General features: G+C 49.9%; 1 protein-coding gene across 2 annotated transcripts; it reads left to right on the forward strand.

The window, feature by feature from the left end:
* Window positions 1–2: 2 nt before the first annotated feature.
* Window positions 3–25,392, forward strand: HCFC1 (host cell factor C1). 2 transcript variants are annotated; one of them, XM_035140296.3, is made up of 26 exons: window positions 3–1,265; window positions 4,389–4,537; window positions 4,854–5,014; window positions 5,344–5,552; window positions 5,733–5,817; window positions 5,925–6,031; window positions 6,138–6,317; window positions 8,000–8,407; window positions 9,160–9,320; window positions 9,418–9,615; window positions 9,941–10,168; window positions 10,467–10,571; window positions 10,918–11,137; window positions 11,330–11,472; window positions 11,567–11,705; window positions 12,038–12,258; window positions 14,628–16,347; window positions 17,060–17,226; window positions 17,670–18,216; window positions 18,390–18,752; window positions 19,171–19,292; window positions 20,278–20,415; window positions 20,569–20,754; window positions 20,912–21,209; window positions 22,708–22,771; window positions 23,918–25,392. In XM_035140296.3, the coding sequence occupies exons 1-26, from the start codon at window positions 1,046–1,048 to the stop codon at window positions 23,955–23,957; spliced, it is 6,579 nt and encodes a 2,192-aa protein (XP_034996187.3). In that variant the 5' UTR covers window positions 3–1,045; the 3' UTR covers window positions 23,958–25,392. The 2 variants fall into 2 exon arrangements, with proteins under 2 accessions (XP_034996187.3, XP_034996188.3); XM_035140297.3 differs by having other exon boundaries at window positions 479–619.
* The last annotated feature ends 101 nt before the right edge of the window (window positions 25,393–25,493 follow it).

The raw sequence follows: 25,493 nt of genomic DNA on the forward strand, positions 1-25,493 counted from the left end.
TCACAGGCGCAAGATGGCGGCTCCCAGGGCGGCGTGAAGGCGCCTGGAGCCCGCAGCTTGCCCATCGGTGCCGTACAGCGGGGGTGGATCGAGCGGCCCGTTGCGCCTGGAAGCCGGAGGGAGGGAGGCCTGGCTTAGGGCTCCGGGTCGCGGGGGCAGGCAGGGTCTGAGGGGGAGACGCGGCGGGTGGGGGGGACGAGGGGGAGGCGGCTTCTCCCTCCCTGCGGCCGCCATTTTCCGTCCGGGCAACACAAGATGGCGGCTCCCAGGGCCGGGCTCTGAGCGGGGGGCGGAGGGGGGCGGCAGAAGGGCCCTGCTGCGGGCGGGGTGGAGTAACTGCCCCGCGCGGGGTAGTTCCCTCGGAAGGGAAATTGGTAATAGTTTTTCGAAAGTGGGGAGGTAACTAGGAGGCAGTTTTTGTTTCGCCCCCCACCCCTCTTCCTGCCACACGGGGAGGGCGTTTGCCCCATAGGGAGGCTGCATTCCGGGGGGGCCGCACAAGGCGATCCGTACTCGAGGAGCGGAGGGTTAGCAGCTCCTCTGCAAAGGGGCGCCTTCGCTCGCTCTCTGGGCAGCAACCTCCCTCCTCCCCCCACATAGGAAAGAAAAGAATAGGCAGGTATTTGCTTTTCCAATAGTTTATTATTATTATTATTATTATTTTGTGGGGGGGTATACATTTCTCAGCATCTCATTTTCACAACTACTCCGAAGTAGTTTGTTGCAGCAAGGAAGTGACTCCGGCTTAGTTCCCGCTGTGAGGGTTGTTGTAGCAGTAGAAGTAGTCAAGAGAGGACTTGGGGGGTGTTGTGCCCCATTTAATGCGGGTGTTTTGACCAATCACCCTGGAGAAAAAGTGAAGCAGCTGTGTCTCCTACTCCCACTCTTACCTCGAAAGAGGTAGAGTGTATGTGGGTAGGAAGAGTGCCCCCCCCGCTTGTTTTTTTAAACCAACTCTAGATAAAAACTGATAGGATTGCCCCTTTGTTGCGCGCTTTTAGAGGACTGATCGCTAGGAAGGAGACTTACTTGGGAAGTGCTTTCCATGGCTGCCGCCTCTGCTATTGTCCCTAGTGGGGGCTCCCCAACAGGTGGCGGGACCACCCCAGGGCTGCTCCAGCCCCGCTGGAAGCGGGTGGTTGGGTGGTCAGGCCCCGTGCCTCGGCCCCGACATGGGCACAGAGCTGTGGCCATCAAAGAGCTGATTGTGGTCTTCGGAGGGGGCAACGAGGGCATCGTGGATGAGTTGCATGTCTATAACACAGGTAAGGGGGGGGTGAATGGGCAACTGTGTCTAGAGTGTTCATTGGGTGAGGCCATTACCCCCATTTGTAGCCAGATCATGAAAAGCTTGCCTATAATAGATCCCAGAAAGACTTGTAATTCTCTATGAAAGCACGAAGTAAAAACTGATATCTTGTGAAATGTATATATGTATGTATAACTCCCACTTTTGTTTTAGGTTTCAGCTGCTAAGATCTGCTATCCTGTTTTAACTCTTGCTCCCCCAAAGCTGCAAGTTGATATAGTAGGATGTGTGGTAATAGAGGGGGGAGAGCTAGAAGGGTGAAGTAGTTGTAATGTCCCTCTTATTCCTTGGCGGTTAAATTTCTTCCAGCCCTTTGGCTGTGATAATTGGCATGTGCTTGAGTCTTCTCCTTGTAGCAGTCTTCCGTTAGGTGGAGATCAAGGGACTTTACCATAGGAACTTTTCTTCCTCTGTGTTGGTGTCCGGAGAGGAGCAATTGAACATGCCAGTCTTTGGGGGTGCAGGAGGGCGTATCAGGGTATGTTGGCAGGGGGGAGCTCATCTCCCACTGGCAACATATCTTAAATGGATTATCTTGTTGCAGCCGCATGAGCAACAATCATCAGTCTCAGTGGCACTGGGGAGACTGTGCATGGTCTGGCAAAAACAGAGATGTGCCCCAGCTTGATTGAAAAAGACAAATTCCCGAGAATTGTCTATCACGAAGCCAGTGCACCCAGCTTAGAATGCAGCGCAGGGTACCCTGAGGACACAAGTGCTTTCTTTCTTTCAAGTTAACCCTAGTGTGTTGGAGGTAGCTGTGAGATGTTGTCTGCCTCTTTCCAATGTCAACACCCTGGTTCCCACATGCATTCATGGGGGGGGGAGAGACACTGGCAGAGAAGCTTTTCTTCCCCCAAGGGCTTGGCGGGAAAAATTCAACTTTCAAATGCTGCAGCTTTTAACTCCTTGTTGTCTGGTATCTTTGCTCAAATATAGAGCGCGCAGCAGTACAGTGTCTCTGAAAGTTGTGGTGGGTTCAGAGCAAATGCTGGAACATTCCACCCTGTAGCCATTTGGGAGGGGTCAAAGACCCTTATCTCCAGTGTCAAGAGATGGAAACATTTATGCCTCATAGTGTCAGTTGTAGATTGACGTTTCTGAAATGCTTTAATTTTGCCCCCTCCCCCCCAGTGAGTGCTAACAGAAAATGCACTTTTTGCAAGCAGATTCCAACCCATGATCTACTGTTCCTATTCTTTATTGGGAGTCTGGGCTCAGGGGGGAGTCTGTTGGCTTCTTCAAGCTAAGCTGCATATGAGCACATTGTGATGTGGGTTCTGTTTTCCTGCCAAAATGTGGGGGATGGGGCAGGTGGGCCTCTGTTGTTCAGAAGCTCCTACTACTCAGCTAGGGCATTATATACGCATTCTCGGAAGACATAATTGGTGTTCACTCTTTTTTTTCCTTTTTGTGCGTGGCAGCAAGGTGTTGGGGGGGGGGGTAGGGTTGTGCAGTCATTTCCCCAGACCCATTGTTCCATCAGGCTTTCAGCCCAGGTGATATACCAGGATTAGTTTAGGGACTTCTAGCCTGCCAGTGTAAGCTTGCAGCGTGATCTGAGTTCTTTAAATTACAAAAATAACAGTAGATTAAGAGGTTAGCTTTGAAGATTACTAAATTGAGCATTAATTGGAAGGGTTTTCTAGAAGTAATCTTCACCAATGTTTTGATTTTGAACAGTATTAAAGGCTATTTCCTTTTCTGGATCGGAAGGTCCCTATTTAGTCTGAAAGGGTTACCATACAATCACTGTGTCTTCAGCCTACTTGTTTCTTGCACTGTATGGTGATTCTTCTGTCCCTGATCTATGGGTAACATGGACTTCCTGGCTTAGAATGCACAATTTGGGATTAGTGTGAACAATTTTCTCTGCTACAGTGAAGCAGATTTTGACACTTGTGCCTTCATTTGTGTTACTCATGTGAAATAGAGAAGAGTCCTCATTTTAAACAAAAAGCAACTTTGGATATTTTGAAACACAGAAATCCAAGTGGAATCTTTAATAAGGTTTAAGACAATTTTTTCCTCCTGAAGGAAGAATTCTACAAGAAGCTAAGGAAATGCAAAGTGTTTTCCCTTAGCAGAAGTGTTAAATTTAATTTCAAACTTTTTTCAATCCTAGTCATCCCATGCTACTGCTTCTTGTACTGCAAAATCAGTCTTTGCAGTCAAACAAAATGAAAGTGATGTTCGGACACCTTCCTCGAAGCATTGGCTAGTTGTCAAGGCGAGGTGTTGGGAGTGGTGAAGGTGCTGGGTTGGGGTTACCTTCTTTGGGTAATTGTGGCAGGCCTTCCAGCATAATAAGGTTCTGGTCATTGAGACTAGCTAAGTAGGGTTGCAGCTTAAATTCACTACAGGAATAAATGTGTGGTCTGAAACTGCCTTGGGTTTGCAAGTGCATGTGGATGGGAGTACAGTATGTCTCTTCCTCCACGTCTTCTAGAGCTGCTGTGCCTGGAGTCTTGCAGTGTAAGGAGAGCTGGGCAGGAGGGGTGGGGGCAGCTTCCTGATTGGCAGTTGCCTCTTCTCCCTGATTTTCCTGATAGGCTGCTTCCTCCCGCTCTGCTCACTGTAAACAGTTCCTCTGGCTGGCAAAAGCATTGTGCTGCTGAGTGCTGCATCCACCAGGAGCACTGGGAAGGAATGCCTCCTCCCTCATTTTGACTTCTTTGCTCTTGTGGCCAAGATGTTTAGCTAGTAGAGTACTTCCTTTATTTCATTCTCCCCAGACAGAGGTGTAGCCTCTTCGTTGAGAGGTTTTCCTGTTTCTGGGGTGTTTAGTGTAGGGCTTAAATGCCAGTTGAGAGGGCAAAGATTCTGTTCTGTTACAAATCATGGCACCCTCAGTCTAGGGACAAGGGAAGCCACTGCTGCAGTGAGTGCATGAAGACAGCTTAGGTCTTCAAACCAAGTGGTAAAGATACCCATTGTATGGTGGATTGGCAGCCAAGTGGGTGGAGAGATGAACCAGATTTGCACATCTGTGCCTTGGCAGCTCGAGGTCTGAGCCCTGCTTGCATCTGAGCACAGAGTTTAAGGCAGCCCTTCTGACTCCCCTCTGCTTGTCTCTTAGCTACAAACCAGTGGTTCATCCCAGCTGTGCGGGGAGACATCCCTCCTGGTTGTGCCGCCTATGGCTTCGTTTGTGACGGAACCCGCCTGCTGGTATTTGGAGGGATGGTGGAGTACGGCAAGTACAGCAACGATCTCTATGAACTGCAGGTGAGTGGCTGCAGGACATAAGACTGTTCTCAGTTCAGGAAGGGGTGGTGGTTTGAAAGTTAAGCAAGGGGCTTGCACAGTACTACTGACACAGTGCTAAGGTGTGGAAGTCAGACCCTGGTCTATCTTGTTATTTCCTGTAGCTACTGTATTGAGCCACTAGTCTCAGAAGCAGCAGAGTTTTTAACTTCTAGAAGTCTCTGTCTGTGCTCCTTTCCTTCCCAGCAACTTTCCCTGTTGCTTAGATGTTCTGCTGCACTTTTTAAATAAATCCTGCACTGCTCACTTGCTTTAACCACATGGCACTTTGTTTTAGGCCAGCCGTTGGGAGTGGAAGAGATTGAAAGCCAAGACTCCTAAGAATGGGCCCCCACCCTGCCCACGACTTGGCCATAGCTTCTCATTGGTGGGCAACAAATGCTACCTGTTTGGGGGCTTGGCCAATGACAGCGAAGACCCTAAGAATAACATTCCCAGGTATAGTGTTTGTGTCTAGCCCTGCGTCATGATCAAGCTGTAGTGCTCCAGGTGCAACTCCTTTTTTTGCCAATTTGGACCGGAGCTTCTCACTTGTATTTCCATAACTGGAACCTATGGAAGGGAACCACTGGTCTTGGGGGTGTTGTTGAATTTGAGCGAACTATTCATTCCCACCTCACTTTTCTTTAATTCTTGCTTGTGCTGTCTACAAGAAGGGGGTTGTAAAGGTCTGGGTAGTGTCTGTGGGTGTGCAGTTGTGAAGCAAAGAAGAGTCTGGCCTGGCTTTCATTCCTGTTTTTCTATCTCCACCCCCACCCCAATTACAGGTACCTGAATGACCTCTATATCTTGGAGCTACGACCAGGCTCTGGTGTGGTAGCCTGGGACATCCCCATTACTTATGGTGTACTGCCTCCGCCACGGGAATCCCACACTGCTGTGGTGTACACAGAAAAGGACAACAAGAAGTCCAAACTAGTTATATATGGTGGCATGAGTGGTTGTCGTCTTGGTGACCTCTGGACACTTGACATTGGTAACAGCATCAAGAATGGTTTATTATTATTTTTTACTTTGTGGTACAGACTAATAAGGGAGTGGGTCTTTTGAGCCCTGACAGGGATGCCAGTTCCAGCCTCGGCCTCTTGAAAGGCTGGGAGGCAGGATCAAGCACTGCAGGTGGAGTGACCTCTTTACTGTGTTTGTCTCCCCTCAGAATCTCTAACATGGAACAAGCCCACCCTGAGTGGGGTGGCTCCCCTCCCACGCAGTCTGCATTCAGCCACAACTATTGGGAACAAGTAAGACCTCTGTCTGACATTCTTTAGCCTGATTTCCCACTGCTTTTGAAAGCATAATTCCTAGTCCTGTTGCAACTTGTGTTCACCATTTCTCCTCTTTTGGACAGGATGTATGTATTTGGAGGCTGGGTACCCCTTGTCATGGATGATGTCAAAGTGGCAACACATGAGAAGGAATGGAAATGCACAAATACCCTGGCCTGCCTCAACCTCGGTATGTGGGAGGATGTCCTACACATTCTTTCATTGCCCCCCACCCCCGCCTGTCTCCAATCCTTTCCTGTCTGATCGCCTCTGTGTGTATTTCTGTCTTTGCACAGACTCTATGGCTTGGGAGCCCATTCTGATGGACACACTAGAGGACAATATTCCACGGGCCAGAGCTGGGCACTGTGCTGTGGCTATCAATACCCGCTTGTACATCTGGAGTGGCCGCGATGGGTACCGCAAAGCTTGGAATAACCAGGTTTGCTGCAAGGATCTATGGTACCTTGAGACAGGTAAGAGGGTTCAACATAGGGGCAGGGGCATTATAGAACAGATGAAGATTTTGAGACTGAAGATCTATTCAAATTGGCAGAAGTAGACACTTGGGGGAATTGCATGTTTGAGTGCTCTCTCCCTCTGCATGTTTACTGTGGGAAGTAGGATTTAATCTTGCCTTGTCCCCGAGAATCTAACTTTCCAGATGCAAGGAGCTTCTAATGTAGGGACAACAAACAGGTGGAGTGTATTGTAGTGCATCTTGCATTCTGGAGTAATAAAAACATAATTCATCTGCTTGAATTCCCTTCACACGAGAAGTTTGTTGCCTGTGAAGAGCTAGCTTTTTAGGGGAAGGTGACTAAATTTTGACAAGCCAGTTTTCTGGCTTGGGGTGGGGGAAGCATGCAAGCATGCTCTTCCTCCATTTGCAGTTGGGTGTGATCTATAATGTTACTTTTCTGAACATGTAGGTGTTGCCTTACTATCATAAAATAAGCCGTAGCAGGATTTTTAAGCCTTCAAGGAATATAAGCCATCCCCTGAAAATAAGCCATAGTGTTGTTGTTGTTTTATGAAAAGTAAATATAAGACGGTGTCTTATTTTTGGAGAAACAGGGTACCCCAGCAAACTACATTTAATTTGTACCAAACAGTGGGCATAGTGATTCCACTGTCACTCTATTTTCCAGACCCACTGTAGGGTGGGATGAAGGAAGCTTCTGGCAGCCTCCCCCCTGCAAAAGTAGGAATGGAACTCCTTCACTCCATTGTAGGCCATTCTGTTCAATATGCACATGTCAGGGTTCAGTTGTTCTCTTACACAGATGCCACACCTTCCCATACCACATCCTTTCCCCTGTAATCATTTCCCAAAGCGCCCCTCCAGCTTTCCCTCCTCTGCTCCTCAAAATCCCTACAGCAATAAAGAAGGCAGCAGCCCCTCCACACCCACCCCCCTGCACTTTCCTGAGTCTTTGCATGTCCCTTCCACCAGTGGATGCTCTGTGACTTAAGAGAGAAGAGAGAATGTGCCATTCCCTTTAGGCACTGCTCCTGCTATGGGGAAAGATTCAGATTACCACATCCCAGCCACTTCTGTCTAGGGGAGAGAGTGATTTTCCCCCCCCCCTCTGCTCTTAAACTAAATCCAAGACTTGCCTGGCACTATGTCGGATGTTGTCAACAAATTGCCACCAATTCCTGCAGAAATGGGAAGGAGAGCTCCATTTCACTCAAAGGAACATTTTCCTGTATCCATAACTATCAACACAGTAGGAGAGATACCTCTGGCTGGCATTGTTTTCTTCCAGCCTCCTGGTATATGCACTGTTCTTCTCCCCCAACCTCCAAATATGTTCACCTGAAAAGGGTCTTAGAATGGGAAAAGGTGAGCAAGATTTAGACCATCGAGAGAAACAAGCTGAGGCAATAATGCTGCTTACATGCTGATGGCTTATTTTTCCATCAGCACCTATGCTGCTGCAAAATGGTCTGGGAAGCTAAAAAGAAAATGTTGAGGGGGCTGGACTGGTTTGCCCTTGGTTTTAGAGTAGTGTCCAGGATTAAGCGTGTGAAATGGTATGGAATAGCTTTAGAGGAAAGGTTCTCTAAGGCATGTGATGGAATCGAGTTTCCTTTGCAGGGTACCTGCAGTGTCCTCTTCCTAATGCCATCTGTTCTTATTCTTCTGTTCCAGAGAAACCTCCATCGCCTTCACGGGTGCAGCTGGTTCGTGCCAACACCAATTCCCTGGAAGTGAGCTGGGGCTCTGTCCCAACAGCTGACACTTATCTGTTGCAGCTCCAGAAGTATGACATCCCAGCTGCCACCTCGCCAGCTGCCAATCCTGTGCCCTCAGTGCCTGTCAACCCCCCCAAGAGCCCTGCTCCAGCTGCAGCTGCCCCTGTCCCTGCAGTGCAGCCCCTGGCGCAAATGGGCATTACCCTGCTACCCCAGACCACAGCTGTTGCAGCTGCTGCTGGTGCCGTGGCTGCTGCTGCTGCCGCCCCACCTACCACAACCACCATCCAGGTGCTGCCTACTGTGCCTAGCAGCCCAATGCCTGTGCCTGCTGCCGCTGCCGCTGCCACTCCTCGTCCTCAAGGTAAACGAGAAATCCTAGAGGGCAGCAGGGAGCACAGGACTCCTTATATTTTCAACTAAAACTCCATCCCATCATTGCCAGGAATAGACATTTTTATGATGCAAGCAGGCATCTTTGTGAGCACACACTTTCTTCCCACTAGCATCTGGTGAAAGAGCCATGCAGCTCCACCCGCAGGACTCTCTTTACATTAGCCCAGGGTTTTAGAAAGACCTCCCAAAGGAGGAACAGCAGAACACCTTCAACAAAATTAAAATAATGTTTATTTCTTAAGATTATTAGCGTGTGCATCTTTGAGCGTAGGGTGTGTTGGTCTAAATATTTTAAATGAAATACATTAGAGCCAAATCCTAGTCTGTATTTGGGGCTTTTAAGTCAATGCCTACCCCCACCCCGCCCCCAATGGGAGCCCTCAGAAAAATATCTGAGTCTGTTTGCCTAACAGTAAATCACGTAAGGAGACATAAGTTGGAAACGGGAAGGAGCGGAGCTGCGGTGAACAGTGTGCTTTTAAGGCCCTCATTTTTGTTTTTAAAATAAGCTTCCAGTTCCATATTCTCCATTGACGCGTATATATTTGCTCACCAGTTCAAGGGGGAGGACACTGTTTATGGGATTTTACTTACTGAACTTGGGGCAAGTGATCAAGGGAAAATGTACACTTTCCATGCCAGCTTGAGAACCATCATAGTAACTAGGAATCTAGGACAAAAACATGTGTCTTACTTGGTTTTTCTTCTCTTCCTTGGCAGCTGTCCCAGCTGTGCTGAAGGTCACAGGCCCACAAGCTACTACGGGGACTCCATTGGTGACGGTGCGTTCAGCAGGGCAGGCTGGGAAGGGCCCTGTGACAGTTACTTCACTGCCGGCCGGGGTGCGTATGGTGGTACCCACGCAGAACACTCAAGGGACGGTGAGTATCGCTTAACAGAATGGGGGGCTGTGCTGGAAGGAACTAATCCTCTGTCCCTAAGACAAGAATTCCCTGACACTCTTCCCTATCCTTCCAGGTGATTGGCAGTAGCCCCCAAATGAGTGGCATGGCTGCTCTGGCAGCTGCTGCTGCTGCCACTCAAAAAATCCCACCATCTTCAGCCCCTACAATGCTGAGTGTGCCTGCTGGCACAACCCTAGTTAAGACTGTTGCTGTTTCGCCGGGCACCACCACGCTACCCACCACAGTTAAAGTTGCCTCTTCTCCCGTCATGGTGAGTATCTGCACCACACTCTCTGTTAAGAGGCTGTAACCAGTTTTGCACACAGCAGGTGGCAAGCTGGCAACATGCTTGTGCTTTGTGAATGAAACCCTAGATTTCTGCTTCCTGATTGCCCCTTTTTTAAAAGGGGGGGGGGGGTTAAGGCAAGGGCAGAGGACCTTTGGTTCCTCCTGCTGTTACTGGATCATCCCTGTCCCTTGATCATGCTGACTGGAGCTGATGGGAGTTGTAGTCCAACAGCATTGGGAGGGCCACAAGTTTCCCGCCCCTGCTCTTGGGGATCTTTGCTTTTCTCATGTTGACCATGTTGATGCAGGTGAGCAACCCAGCAACCCGCATGCTGAAGACAGCCGCCGCTCAGGTTGGCACCTCAGTATCTTCGTCCACCACCAATACACCTACTCGGCCCATCATCACCGTGCACAAGTCTGGCACTGTCACTGTAGCACAGCAGGCCCAGGTGATGACTACTGTGGTGGGAGGGGTGACCAAGACCATCACATTGGTGAAAAGTCCCATCTCAGTGCCTGGAGGCAGTGCATTGGTAAGTATCCAAGTAGCATTTTTTTGGGGGGGGGTGTCAAAAAAAGGAGCTGAGAGCAGATATATCTTTCAGCCCACTAAACACCCTACTCTAGATGAAGTAGGCAATGGTACAGGAGGTTTGGGCTCAGGACAGTTCCTTCCTTTAGCATTTGTGAGCTGCTGCTCTCCCTCAGTATTCTCTACTGGTGAAGGATTACTAGCTACTTTATTAACCCAGCTTCTCCTCAGTAAGGAAGAGAAAGTCCCTTCATTTTTGGACATTTCAGGAGCAAACCAATCTTGTTTTCTCCTGACAGATTTCCAATTTGGGTAAAGTGATGTCAGTTGTTCAGACTAAACCTGTTCAGACATCAGCTGTGACAGGCCAGGCATCAAGTGGCCCTGTGACCCAGATAATACAGGTAAGAACTTAAAACATGGGATTGGTTGCCATTCATATCCCCGGCCCAAGAGCACTTTGCTGTACTGTTGATGCTACTTCCAACCACACTCTTAGATGTGCAAACTGAGGTTCACTCATTAATTTTCAACACACTTCTAGGAACTGAAAGCAATATTAAGGTTTTCTTTGATCGTCACAAATTGTTCCATGGTGGCCTGTGTTACTTGCTTCTTGTGAACAATTTAGGTTCCTGTTCTACTAGAGCTTCAGTTTTTTTGTATGGCCTCCCTATTTGTTGAGTGTAAGAATATTGAGACGCTTGTTGTGTGCATCATTTATTCTCGGTCTTTTCTCTGTTTCTCCAGACCAAAGGGCCCCTGCCTGCTGGCACTATCCTAAAGCTGGTGACCTCAGCAGATGGCAAGCCCACCACAATCATCACCACCTCCCAGGCAGGCGGTACAGGCACCAAGCCCACCATTCTGGGCATCAGCAGTGTCTCTCCAAATACAACAAAGCCTGGCACCACAACCATCATCAAGACCATTCCCATGTCTGCTATTATTACCCAGTCAGGTGCCACAGGTAGGGAGTTGAGTGTGATTATAAGCAGTACTTATAATCTGGTTGGGTGGTGGGTAGCGGAACTAGAAGATGCTGGGAAGTGCAGCAGCCATTGGGATCACTCTTAGGATGGCTTCAAAAGCACTTCAGTGTGACTGTATCCCAAGGGGTTAAAGCCCCCTCCCTGTTACAGCTCTGCCTCTTTTTTTCCAGGTGTCACCAGTAGCCCTGGGATCAAGTCTCCCATCACCATCATCACCACAAAAGTGATGACTTCTGGCACTGGGACCCCTGCCAAGATCATCACGGCTGTACCCAAGCTGACCACAAGCCACGGGCAGCAGGGTGTAACACAGGTGAATCAGCTAGGTAGATGAAAGGGCACTGAGTTCTGCGTTGTCCTAAGCTGCAGCTCAAATTCTTAACATGTCAAATGTGTGCCTTTTCCAGGTGGTACTTAAAGGAGCCCCAGGTCAACCTGGCACTATCCTGCGAACAGTCCCTATGGGTGGAGTGCGGCTTGTCACCCCTGTCACAGTGTCTGCTGTCAAGCCTACTGTCACCACTTTGGTGGTGAAAGGAACTACAGGTGAGTGTGCTGCCCTAGGGGCAGGAGTAATAGGCTGGGCACTTGGCAATGCATTTGCTTTTCATTTTGAAGCCCCACCAGCAGTGAGGGTAAGTTGCCTGTTAGGTAGAATGCTGGCTACACCTTGGCTTGTGCTTGCTGTAAATTTGGTTGCCCACTGTGTTTTCTTGCTGCTATGCTGTCTATATGTCCGTAGAAAAGCAGCCTCATGGGACACTGACCAGGACCCTTGAAACCCATGTTTACTGTTAGGGGTACGGAATGGGTTTCTGACCCATTCAAACCAGCACACTGTGGAGGATACCAATCACAACCTTTCTGTCTTCTTCTAGGTGTCACAACCTTGGGCACTGTAACTGGCACAGTCTCAACCAGCCTAGCTGGGACTGGGGGACACAATACCAATGCCTCCTTGGCGACACCCATTACCACCTTGGGCACCATTGCCACACTTTCTAGCCAGGTCATCAATCCAGCTGCCATCACAGTCTCAGCAGCACAGACCACCTTGACAGCAGCAGGAGGGCTGAGCACTCCCACCATCACCATGCAGGTATGGAGTGGGTCAGAGGGAACTTCTTGGGAGTTGTTTCCTGATAAATGTGAAGTCCTCTTGGCCTCCCAGTAAAATTGATGAGCCAGGGATCCAGGATGGGCAAAATACTTCACATAACACACAATTAACTTGTGGAGCTTACTATTGTAACAAGATGGTGGCTGGCTAAGGTGGCTTCAAAACGGGAATAGACCATAGCTGCCAAGTTCTCCCTTTTTTTAAGGGAAATTCCCTTATGCTGAATAGGCTTCCTCACGAGAAAAGGGAAAACTTGGCAGCTATGGAATAGACTGATTCATAGATTCTCTTGTTGGTTATTAGCTATGATAGCCAAATAGAACCTTTGGGTGTCACTCAGCTGGTGTTAAGGCTTCTGTCCACAAAATGTGGAGGGGAGCAATTATCAGTCCCTCAGCTCTCTGGAGCATATTTATGGAGGTTGGAGAGGCGGGAGGGGGAGTTACTGGAAATTATTTTCTTCCCCATTCTGCTGACAGAAGCCTTCTCTTCAGCTGAACAACACAGTAGGATACAGCCCACTGTGTTCAGCGCAATGTACAGTAGTTCTGTAAACCAGTTCCTGCGAACTAAGCAGGGGGGAAACGGTTCTCTTCATGCCCTGATTATGGACTTCCTAGAGCAGGCATCCCCAAACTGCGGCCCTCCAGATGTTTTGGCCTACAACTCCCATGATCCCTAGCTAAGAGGACCAGTGGTTAGGGAAGATGGGAATTGTAGTCCAAAACATCTGGAGGGCCAAAGTTTGGGGATGCCTGTCCTAGAGGAATCCATTGGGCTGGTGGATGTTGAAAACAGGATGCTGGACAAGATGCATGCATCCAGCAGTCTTATGTCTTAGCAGATGGTTGGAAAAAGGAACCAAAAAACTAGGATTGTCTAGAGGGCACATACTGGCAGAGAGAAAGAGTGCTTCTAGGGCAGGGATACTCAACAGGAAGCCCTCTAGATGTTGGACTCCAGCAAGCATGGCCAGCTGTCAGGAGTGGTGGAAATTCTGGTCCAGGTTATTTCTGTTCTAGAAACCTTTCTAGATTTGGCATTAACTCTTGATTCTGGGGCTTGTCCAGTCATTCCAACTATCACATTGATCTTGTTATGATGCATCAAATAGCAATTCCTCTAGCAACCCTTAGGGGTTCTGAGAATTGTAGGTTTGGAGAGTTTTATGCTAGACACTCATTTATAGGTACAGCAAAAATACCAGCCACAAAATAACTTGCTAGTCTGTCCACCTGCATGTATTGATTTGTTAGAGAGGCAACTTGCATGTTGTGTATAGGAAAATATTTGCCCTTAAGCATTTCTTCACGTTGGGTGTGAGTAGCTGATAGCTCAGGAAACAGAAGATGATTGGTTTAATGGCCCTGGGATGAAAGCTTCTTCTGTCCTCATGGCCCCAGTATTTTAATTTACAGCAGCTGTGGGTCTAGCAAATACTTGTCCAAGATCTGAAACCCCAAGGTGAGATTTATGTGGAATTTGCTGCCAAGGAGTGTGGTGGACTCTCCTCTTTTGGAGGTCTTTAAGCAGAGGCTTGACAGCCATATGTCAGGAATGCTTTGATGGTGTTTCCTGCTTGGCAGGGGGTTGGACTGGATGGCCCTTGTGGTCTCTTCCAACTCTATGATTCTATGTCGTTCGTGTGTGTGTGCGTGTGTGTGTGTGAGAGAGAGAGAGATGTTTATAAAACCGGGGGGGGGGGGGAGAAATCTGTTATCTCTAGCTCTATTGCAGAATTCATTGTCCTTGGGTTATTATAGCCTCCCTGAAACTAGCCTGCTACCGGTATTACATCTGTAAGACAAAACCAAGAAGGAGGGCAGACTTTAAGCTGTGCAGCACCTTAACTTGCTCATTTGTGATGCTGCGGGAAAGATTTGCAGTCTGTCTTCTCCTGGTGGAGGCTTGCAGACCATTGGTCACCTGAACTAGCCTCTTAGCATGTCTGATGTCCACTTTCCCTATGAGCAAGATCAAGGCTGTTATACAGGTTACACAAAATGAGGTGATAGAAATGAGGTGATTGGACTGTAGTGCTTCAGATTCAAGGTGAGTTGGGGAGGTTATATTTTTGACGACTCCCCACAAACTAATTTTTTCTGTCTGTAGAGAAGCGTACTATGTTAAATTATATACTATGTTAAATTATATATCCATTATATGCAGAGAAGCAGTCAAAAACATAATTGCGAACTGCATCCTGAGCAGATGTGGTTCCACCATCTCATTCTGAGTAATTTGTAAAATTGTTCTAAGGCTTATTTTTTAATGGTGCAGAAAATGACGTCCCTGGCCGAGGTGTTTCTGCTAATGTGTGTCTATTGGTCTCTGCTTATTATCTCTAGCCTGTGTCCCAGCCTACTCAAGTCACCCTGATTACGACACCCAGCGGCGTAGAGGCTCAGCCAGTCCATGACTTGCCCGTCTCTATCTTGGCCTCACCTACCACAGAGCAGCCCACAGCTACTGTTGCAATTGCTGAATCAGGGCAGGGAGACGCACAGCCAGGCACCGTCACTTTGGTGTGCTCCAATCCACCATGCGAGACACACGAAACGGGCACCACCAACACAGCCACGACGACCGTAGTGGGCACTTTGGGTGGGCCGACCCAGGTGCAGTTTGTGTGTGAGGGGCAAGAGGGTGGTGGGCTTCAGCCCAACGGGAGAGTGGTGCGGGTATGTTCAAATCCTCCTTGTGAGACCCATGAAACGGGCACCACCAACACAGCCACCACCGTGCGGAGTGCTGGGCAAAAGGTGTGCTCCAACCCGCCCTGCGAAACGCATGAGACTGGAACTACCAATACAGCCACCACCTCCAGGAATGAGAAGGCAACTGCAGATCCACCATGCCAGACTTTCCAGACTAGTTCCACTAGCACTACCATGACAGTGAAGCCCATTGTGGGCACAGGTCATCCAGTGTGCTCTAACCCACCCTGTGAAACCCATGAGACAGGAACCACCAACACAGCCACCACTTCCACCTCTAACATGGGCCGGGGGCAGCCTGACGGTGAGCAGAAAGAACCAACCAATCCGCCATGCCAGACAAACCAGACTAATACAACCAACACCACCATGTCAGCCAAAGCAGATGTGCCCACGGAGCAACCATGTGCAGTCCGGATGGTGAGCTTTACTTCAGCTTCTGGTGTGCCCAGCGTTGCCTCTGGCACCACCACCACAGTGCAGGCCAGCGAAAGACTACCAGCTCCCAAAAGCCTACAGTGCGAATCACATCACACCCACACCACCAATACTGCCACTACGGCTCGGTCTCTGATGGGCCGAGGGCAGCCTGACGGTGAGTGGGTGGGATCCGCCAACCCTCCGTGCCAAACGCAGCAGACCTGTTCCACCAGCACCACTATGTCTGCCAAAGCAGATGTGCCTACAAAGCAGCCGTGCACAGTGAAGATGGCATTGCCCGATTCAGGTTCAAGCACACCTTGCGAGACCAGCAAAACAGGCGCCAAGGATTCAGGCCCCCAGGGGTGCTCCAATTCACCTTGCGAGACTCACGAACCGGGCACCCCTAACACAACTACTGTATCCACATCAAACCAGGGTACCTCCCAGCCACTTTGCTCCAATCCACCTTGCGAGACTCATGAAACGGGCACCACCAACACATCTACAACAGCCACTTCCAGCATGGGCACAGGGCAGCAAGTGTGCTCCAACCCACCTTGCGAGACTCACGAGACTGGCACCACCAACACAGCAACCACCACAACATCAAACATGGGCGCAGGGCAGGGCGAAGGTGCTGGGCAAACTCCTGCTGCTCCCCCCTGTGAAACACAGCAGACGAGCTCCACCAGTACTACTATGACGTCCAGCACCGGAGGTGATGGCACCCACATTTCCAGCTCAACCTCTTTGCCGGTTGGGGGCTCTGAATCAGGAAAAGCCCCTGAGGGAGAAAGTCCAGGTACTGAGGGATTACCACCTCAGAACCCAACCGCCAGAGTATGCTCGAATCCTCCTTGTGAGACCCACGAGACTGGAACGACCCACACAGCCACCACTGTCACCTCCTCCATGGGGTCCAATCAAGGTAAAATCAGGCAGGAGAGGGACTCTGGAGAGGCATCTGCTCCCATCTTGCATTTGGATGCCTTGGGCCAGTGGCTTTCAGGCCAGGGGGGGCCTGCGGGGGGACCCTGGGGATCTCTGGAAGCTTTATATTGTGACACCTTATGGTCTCACAGTAACCACGAGCACTGCTTGGATCCCTGTGTCATTTGTCCTAACTTTGTACATTCAGTTTTCCTCAATCAAGTACCTCTTCCTGCTTGAGCAGGACTGGGCTTCTTTGGCATCCTTGTTTTCATGCAGTCGGTGAAATAAGTCCTGCATCTCTAAAGAGCAGCTGTTTTGAAAACTTTTGTCAGGGACTCAGGGGAAATAGTAAGGACGGGCATCTCTTCTTCAGAAGAGTGTGGGGCTTACATTTTCAGCTCACAGAATAATGCTGAGGGTCCACAGACCTGCTCAGTGCCTTGGAGAAACAGCATATGTATTTTACTAACTGCCCTGGAATCCTTGGCAACATACATAGAAATCATCGCCAGACAAGTTCATGGAAAGAGTGTTTTCAGAATTCAGTGGTCTGCGAAAAATTCTCTGATGCAAGTTTGGCTGCCCTATAGGTTCTTCTTCTATAGGACCCTCGGTCTGGGTTTACTGCTGTCTGGAGAACATGAACAGGCAAATGGAATCCAAAGTTGTGGCTTTGTTCTCATTGCATAATCATTTCCTCTTTGCAGACCAGTCACCTGCCACCAATGGCCAACAGGGGGAACCCGAGTCAACTGTGACTGAGAGCCCAGCTGCCAGTAGCCCCAGTACTGTTACAACCACCGTTGCCTCCACACTGCCCAGGGCTGTCACCACCGTGACACAGTCAACCCCCCCGCCAGGACCCTCTGTGCCGGTAAGAACCACGGAACAAGAACTGGGCTTGAAATAAAACTTGTTCTCCCACCCTCATCTATTCAATGGGATATGCAAGAAGTTGAGGCTTTAAGGCCCACAGTGGGCTTTGAGGGGGGGAGGGGGGGCTTCCTTCCAACACTGACCAAAGAGCCATCCTCGTTCTGGCTCTTAAGCTAGCTGGGCTCACAAGAGAGTAGTCACTAGGGCAGGGCGTGGAGGAGAGAATCGCCTTTTTATTCCTGCCTCTCCTCTCCCCATGCCCCACTGCTCATATGCTCACCTGCTAATACTTTATACACAGCAATACAAATGGAGTTTAGAAAAACATTTGTTTATCGGCCTGTTGGCGGTGGCCATTGAGAAGCGCAGCAGCAGCAGCAGCACAGTTCCTCCTGCATCCCCAGCATCCAGGCTACTAACACCATCTCCTCCTTGTTACAGAACATTTCTTCCTTGGCTGATACTCCTGCGGAGGAGGCAAGTCCCCCTGCTGAGACACCAGCTGCCACCAGTGCAGATTCCCTTACAGGAGCCTCTGAACCACTGCAGACTCCTGCGGAGATGCAGGCAGCAGCATCTGAGCCTCAGGAGCAAACCCACGCTGTACCAACAGCAGGCACCCCGCCAGCTGAAGCTGCTCCCCAGCCAGAGCTCCCAGCTCCTGTGGTGGAGACCCCACCAGCACCAGCAGCTCCTGCCCGGGAGCCTGTCACCATGGTGGTGCTGCCTCAGGTGACCCCTGCTGCTGCTGCTGCTCCTCCACCTCCACCTCCAGCACCACCTTCAGAAGTAGAACAGTTGGCCCTGCCCCAGGAGTTGATGGCCGAGAGCCAGGCAGGCACCACCACACTCATGGTGACAGGGTTGACGCCGGAGGAGCTGGCAGTGACTGCAGCTGCAGAGGCGGCTGCCCAAGCTGCTGCTACCGAAGAAGCCCAAGCCCTGGCCATACAAGCAGTTTTGCAAGCTGCCCAGCAGGCTGTAATGGGTGAGTGATCTCATCTCTCTCCAGATTGGCCCTGGGGTTATTGGGCAGGGAAGGTCCTGCTTGCAGTCACCCCTGCATATTTACCCAGCTGAGGTGGGGCACAGCCTCCTACTCCCCCCTTCTGCTTTGCAACCTTGTTCTGCCTCCAATTCCATCCTCTGGCATTTTTGCAGGTCCTGGAGAGGCCATGGATACATCGGAAGCAGCGGCAACACAAGCGGAGCTCGGTCACTTGGCCTCAGAGAGCTCTGAGGGCCAGGCCACCGCCATCCCCATTGTGCTCACCCAGCAAGAACTGGCTGCCCTCGTGCAGCAGCAGCACCAGCTTCAGGAAGCTCAGGCGGCAGCAGTAGCCGCAGCGGCAGCGGCAGCTCAGCAACAGCCACCTCAGCACCCGCTGCCTTCCCACTTGCCCACGGAAGCCCTGGCCCCTGCTGACAGCCTCAACGACCCCGCCAGTGAGAGTAATGGTCTCAACGAGTTGGCTAGTGCAGTCACGAGTACAGTTGGGCTACTACCCCCTACGCCCACAGAGAGTAAGTAGTGTCATATGTGTCCTGTAGAGTTGGGGGTCTCCGCCTTCTGGTGGCAGGAGGGGCTATGGACTGCTGTTTGATGGGGGGGGTCTCACACCCACCCTTTCCCTAACCTGATGACCTCCAGATGTTGTCAAAGTACAACTCCCATCATGCCTCACCCTTGACTGCAGTGGCTGGGGCTGGTGGGAATCCAGCTTCCTTTGGAGGGCACCAGGTGGGTGGAGACTAGTGCTTAGGATATCTTCCGCCCTTTTTAAATCTTGGTGCTGTGGGTCTCTTGGTTAAGATGGGATTAGGTTTTGAAACTTGCGCTTTACTCTCTAGCTCTAACAGTGGAGAGATGCTTTGGAGGACAAATGATCAAGGTCTGAAATTTTCATGATTGTCTTCTTTGAACATTATTTTCCTCTTCCAGGCCTTGCTCCATCTAATACTTTTGTGGCCCCACAGCCAGTGGTGGCGGCGGCCAGCCCAGCAAAGCTGCAGGCGGCAGCTGCTCTGACTGAGGTTGCCAATGGGATTGAAGCAGCGCCAGTGGTAAGCTAAGGAGGGTCTTGGGGGGGGAGATATTGGTTTTTCCATCTGAGGGTGACCGAGGCATCCAGTTTGATAGGATGGTTTATGTCCCCCATTGCCTGGGAAGAAGATGTGTGAAAGGCTTTGCGCTCAGCTGATCCTGCAGTCACTATTTCCTGCCTTTGGCCAGGGCAGTAAGGTTTCTGAGCATCTCCTTCTCTGTTGTTCCTTTTTTTCTCTCCTCCTGCTTTCAGAGAATACTATGCTGTATGTTCCTAGTGGCATTTTGCAGCCTCAGCTTGCATTAACAGTTGGTGGCCCAACAACCTGTCAGATGTGGCCTGCAAATTGGCCACTTTTTCATCTGGTCCGCTGGACAAAAGTGGTTCCCTACCCCTGCATTTGCAAGATGGATTCCTTCGCCTTCACAGATGCATCTTTTGGCACAAGCATGTTATAAGTTCTACTGCAGCAGATGCCACCCACAGCTCAAATTTCTCCCTGATTCCCTCCTAGAATAGGATAGTTTAGACAAATCCCGTTTTATTAGATGCCTTTGTCATCCCAGGAAGAAAAGGGAACTTTGTGTGGTCACTGTGAAGTTTCTAGTCAGATTAACAAGGCATCCAAGCCATAGTCTATATGAAATGCACTATACATTTTCAAACTCACAAGTCAATGTACCTTAGTCCTTCAGCTAGTGTCAGGGCCTTCCAGAAGTCCCTTTGCCCTTCTTTTGCTTTTTCTCTCTGGTTTTTGCCTTAAAAGGGGGACAGTTTCAGCATTCTGCCTGTCTAAGGCTTGGCAGCAGACGGGAGGAGGAGCCTTCAGGATTGGTACGAAGCTAAAATCTAATTGTGCAGCTTCCCTGCCTTCCAAGGCAATTGGGAGATATAATCCAATCCTTACCTCAATCACCCCAGACCAGAAAGAAGCCTCACAGAGAGTATTGAAAGTTCTTTTTCAGCTTCCCAGAACTCACCCTCTGTTCTCCCACCCTGTTTAGAAACCAGAACCTCCCACTCAGCCTCCAAAGGTGGTTGTGAAGAAGGAGAATCAGTGGTTTGATGTGGGTGTTGTTAAAGCAACCAACATGATGGTGACACACTACTTCCTGCCTCCTGATGATGCGCCTGCCACAGAAGTGAGTGACCTTCACCTATCTTTTGCTTTCTTGTAATGATGCACATAGTTTGAAGATCCAAATCTTTGCTGCCATCATGTCTCTCATCCTTTGTTCCTACAACCATCAAGGTGGTCCTCAAGTCCCTTTCTGACTGTTCTCTGCTCCCTGCAGGATGACTCGGGCACCATACCCGATTATTCTCAACTCAAGAAGCAGGAACTGCAGCCTGGTACTGCTTATAAATTCCGTGTGGCAGGAATCAATGCCTGCGGCCGGGGTCCTTTTAGTGAAATTTCAGCATTCAAGACGTGTCTGCCTGGCTTCCCTGGAGCACCATGCGCCATTAAAATAAGCAAGGTCAGTGCTCTTTCATTCTGCCCGTCAGCTGCTATTTCAGCTTCTTGTTCTGGGATAGCTGGGGCAACCTTTGTTGCTTCTCCTGTCCCAAAGTGGCCACTGGGAACCAACTGTCCCAATCCTCAATCTATCTGTTGTGTGTTTGTATCTTTCTCAGAGTCCAGATGGAGCCCATTTGACTTGGGAGCCCCCTTCCGTCACCTCTGGGAAGATCACGGAGTACTCTGTGTACCTGGCCATTCAGAGTGCCCAGGCAGGCGAACCGAAGACTGCAGCCCCCGCTCAACTGGCCTTCATGCGAGTTTATTGTGGGCCCAGCCCCTCATGCCTGGTGCAATCAGCTAGTCTCTCCAATGCCCACATAGACTACACAACCAAGCCTGCCATCATCTTCCGCATTGCTGCCCGCAACGAGAAGGGCTACGGCCCTGCCACACAAGTCCGGTGGCTGCAAGGTGAATGGTTGCTGCGATAGGAATTTGGGGAAGGGCTGCAGAAAGCATCTAGCCTTTTAACTTGTTTCTTCATAGAGAGGTGGTAAGGCAGTTTCTCTTAAATGTACCCCCATCTACAGAAGAAGGAACAATGAATTACCAGGACCCATTGGTCTCTTTCAGTGGTGTATACAGTTGTACCTTGGAAGTCGAACAGAATCCATTCTGGAAGTCCGTTCGACTTGAAACGTTTGACTTCCAAAGCACGGCTTCTGATTGGCTTCCAAACGTTCGGCTTCCAAAAGAACGTTCAAAAACCACCACCACCACACTGTATTGGCTTCAGTTGATTACCACCAGTGTGGCTGAGAGATATTCCTAAGGATGAGTGGGTGGGTGTTAAAAAAAGATCCCAAAGTTCTCGGGAATATAGTTCTCAGGTATATGGCCTATGTTCCACATTCTGCTGTAAATGCATGGCGTATATAACCCAACATACAGTGGGCAGTTTGCTCCTAGCTTGGGAGTCTTAAGGGCAGCTCAAGAAGTGCCACTTCAGAGAGGGAAATCTAGATTGTAAACTGCTTGAGGCAGGACCTGTTGTTTTGCCACTTACTGTGTGAAAGAGCTCAGCAGTAGAGTCCCAGGCTCAGTGCTTGGCATCACCAGTTAAAAACAGGGTTTTGCACAGCAGGTGGCATGAAAGGCCTCTGCCTGAGACACTGGAAAGCCACTGCCAGCCAAAATAGACAATACTGGCCTGGGTGGGCAAACAGTCTGACATGTGGGATATGTACAAAGTTAGACCCTATATAAAACATTACCTTGTAGAACATGTTACACTACATTGGTTGAACTGAGGCCAAGAATACTCGTCAGTTGAGAGGATGAGGAGAAAAACCAGTTGGGGCCCGTAATGGAAAGGATTACTCACCATTCCATATTTCTGCCTATTGGGATGTCAAATTAGACCTTTCTGAGGCTAGGTGATTCTTGGGGTTGGCCAACAAAAGGGTTGCAGACCAACTCCAGCCTGCAATATAACCTTATTGGATGCCTCCCCCCCCCCGACTCTGCCAGTGCTGTAAACTTTCCATTTTTGTGGGAAATTCCCTTATTCAGCACCCTTACTTTCATATCTGGGAGTTGACAGCACAATAGGATTTCCTTATCTTCAAATCCGGAGGTTGACAGCTATGCTTTGCCAACTCATGAATTGAGGTTTGGGCAGATATTTTTGTCCCCCATTTCTCTTGTAATTCATCACATGTTTTGAGAATGGTTAAGCACATTTGTTGGTATGTCACACTGTTCATAATATTGGCCAAGACAGCTCACACTTTGTACCGTAACTGTATAAAGTCCCTTCAACATGGCTATGGATCATGGTCAGTTGTGAGGAGGTCTATTGATGGCATAGCTAACCTCCAGAATAGAGCTGCCCTCTGGACTATTAATCTCTGGCTATTTGCTGTCTGCAAGTACCTCCAGTATATTCAGCACATTCTTTTCTTCACAGAATCCAGTAAGGATGGCTCCATGATAAAACCTGCCAACAAGCGGCCGCTTTCCTCTCCCGACCTGTGAGTATTTCCTAGTGGAAAGCTGGAGCACAAAGTCATGCAGCGTTTCTGTTTGTGTTTCAGGTCAGAGTGGGAGAGGGGAAGGAACATCTGCATACAGAAAGGAACATCTGGAGTCTGTGGGCCAAATCAAGTTCCTATTTCTTAACCCAGTTGGTCCAAGTTCCTTTTATCTGTGCTGTGAATGGGCAGAGCCTGAGTGTATGGAGTGCTAGGGGAGGGGTCGTACCTCTGATAGGGGCCACATCATGCTCCTTCTGGGGTAATTTGTTCACCTTTGGTCCCCACTCTGCACTCAGCTCTCGCCTGTGGCTCCTAGAAGCTGTCTGCATGAGACAGTGGCCACACCCCAGAAACTGCTTCAACTGGCCAACTAAATCAGGTTAGGGTAGCCGATGGGTCTCAAACCCTCAGTAGGTCAGGGACTTTCCCTGCTTATGAAGACAGGATCCGGTGGATTGAGCAGATGGGCAATAGTGGGTCCAACAGTCAAGAAGGCGGTTTTCTGCATGTGCTGTAGAGGGACGTGAGGGGTAGATGGGGTTTGTCCACCTGGGAAGGGAGCCCATCTAGGAGAAGGAAAACTGATCCTAAACCTCTGCTGCTTTGTGGAAGAAAAGGCTAAGGAGCAAACCCTCTACAGATCTGGAGTAGAGTCCCTAAGACAGTTGGATGGCACCTTGTACACTTCCTTCTGGCAATTCCTACAGCCAAGCTGGTGTTCTGCTTTCCTTTGGACCATATCAGTGAGGCCAAGAGGGTAGTCTTGTCCTCTGGGCAGCCCAGGACCTCCGTACTTAATGACCAGGCTGGCACCCTGAGGAGGTCACTTTAATGCTGCTAGTGCAGCGGTGTGGCTTCACCCCTGGAGGCACACTCCATTGTCTCGAGACAGATGGACACCCAACAGCAACAAATTTTTAGGTGGGAGGGCACCACAAGATGGGATCTTGCCAAGTGGAAATGCTTCTTCCTGGAACGGTTCCGCATAGGCAATCCAAGGTGAGAGAGATTCACTTTTGAGTGAGAGCGAGCACACTCTCTACCTATGCAGATGTGGATTTAGAAATTGATCTCTGAATCTGTGCATCAGGCCTAGCCTGGTATTTGGCTCATGAGCACAACACATTTCTTTTCCTCTTTCAGGAAAACTGCTCCAAAGAAGCCCAAAGCAGATGGGCAGTGAAGGGCATCCCCTGCTGTCCCCTCTTCCTGCCTGCTCCACAGCCTCCACCTGAATCCCCAGCCAGTCAGCCGCCCCTTTGTGTGGAGGAAGATGGAACCGCTGAAAGCACATTTCATACACCACGGGGCTGGACTCTTGGGGCGGAGGACGCAGAGGCTCAAGTGAGGGAGCCCCAAGCAGGGGCCATCGCTGTGCCATGCCGTGCCATGCCCCAGCCTAGGAAGGGGGAAGAAGGACTGGAGTTCCTCCCCTGCCCCCTGCTGCTGCCCCGTTTAACATGGACGCTGATGTTAGGGGTGGGTTTGGAGGGGAGAATTGTTATGGGGGGGAGGGGGGCTGTTGGGTTTTTTACAAGTTGCAGTTACAGGAATGAAGTTCTTTTTGTATACCACAGCATCCTGTGTCTTGGGGGGTGGGAGGGTTATTCTCCCTGCCTCCATTTCTTGCCTCTGTACAGACCCTCTCCCTAAGTTTAGTTTTTTGTGTCTGCGTTGGTAATGGAGAGAGAGGAGTCTCTGCTGTTTGGGGAGGGAGGGAGGGGAGGTGGTTGGACCCACCAATGCAGCTACTTTTGGGGGTGGGTGGGGGGATGCAGCTCATTCTACAACAGCTGTTCAAATGCTCAGCCCAGGGTGCTTGTGGCTTCAACCCACCCCCTCTTCTCTACACATGCAGCAATCCCTCTTAACAGCACAAGCTGATTTTTCCCTCTGCTCTTCCCTCTCCAGACCACAAGGTGGCATGTCTAGGCAAAAATGCCTTGCCATTCCTCTCCATCGTTTTATATAAAACCTTTTTTAGGGGGGGACGGGACATTTTTGAGGGATGGAGCCTGACCCCACAAGGTCGGGGTGATAAGCTAGGAACAAGACTGCAGGACAATACTTTTGCCTGTTGAAGTACAGCTTTCCCTCTGGCTGGGGCAGGGATCTCGGCTCCCTCCCACTCCAGAGGAATATGTACACCCCCCTCCACTCGCTGCCTCTCTGGACATTCCACAGAGGGGAAGGGAGAAGAGCAGTCGGGGCTTATTCTTCAGAGATGGTGGGGAATAGGCTATAAAATGAAAAGCAAACAACTGCACTGACTGCTAAGTCCTACCTCTCCATTGTCAAAGAGATTTGGCAGGTAAAGCAGGCTCCCCTCCCCCCCAAAAGCAAACAAACCCAGGAGCAGACCCCCTTCCCCACCAACTTGCTCTGTGCCCTGGTCTTTTGTATTATAATGTATTTCGCTGTGTCCCCTTCCTGTTCAGACCCTAAGATCCTTCCTAACCCACTCTCCTACCCCATTTATTTTCCTTTGAGACAGGAACAGTCGTCCTAGGAGTTTCCCATGGCTGTCCACCCCTCCGCGCCTCCTCACCCCTAGTGCTGCGTATCTGTCGTTTTTGTGCTATTTTGAACAATTAAAGACCTCCTTTTTTTGGAAACCAGGTTCTGTCTGTGAAACTAGCTCTTTCCCTCATCCTCTTCTAGTACTAGGGCATTTCTGGCTACTTTTTGGGAGAAGAGCCCTTTTGCCCTCTTGGGAGGG

This window comes from Zootoca vivipara, chromosome 15 (assembly GCF_965207765.1).
Source record: "Zootoca vivipara chromosome 15, rZooViv2.hap1.1, whole genome shotgun sequence".
Lineage (NCBI taxonomy): Eukaryota > Metazoa > Chordata > Lepidosauria > Squamata > Lacertidae > Zootoca > Zootoca vivipara.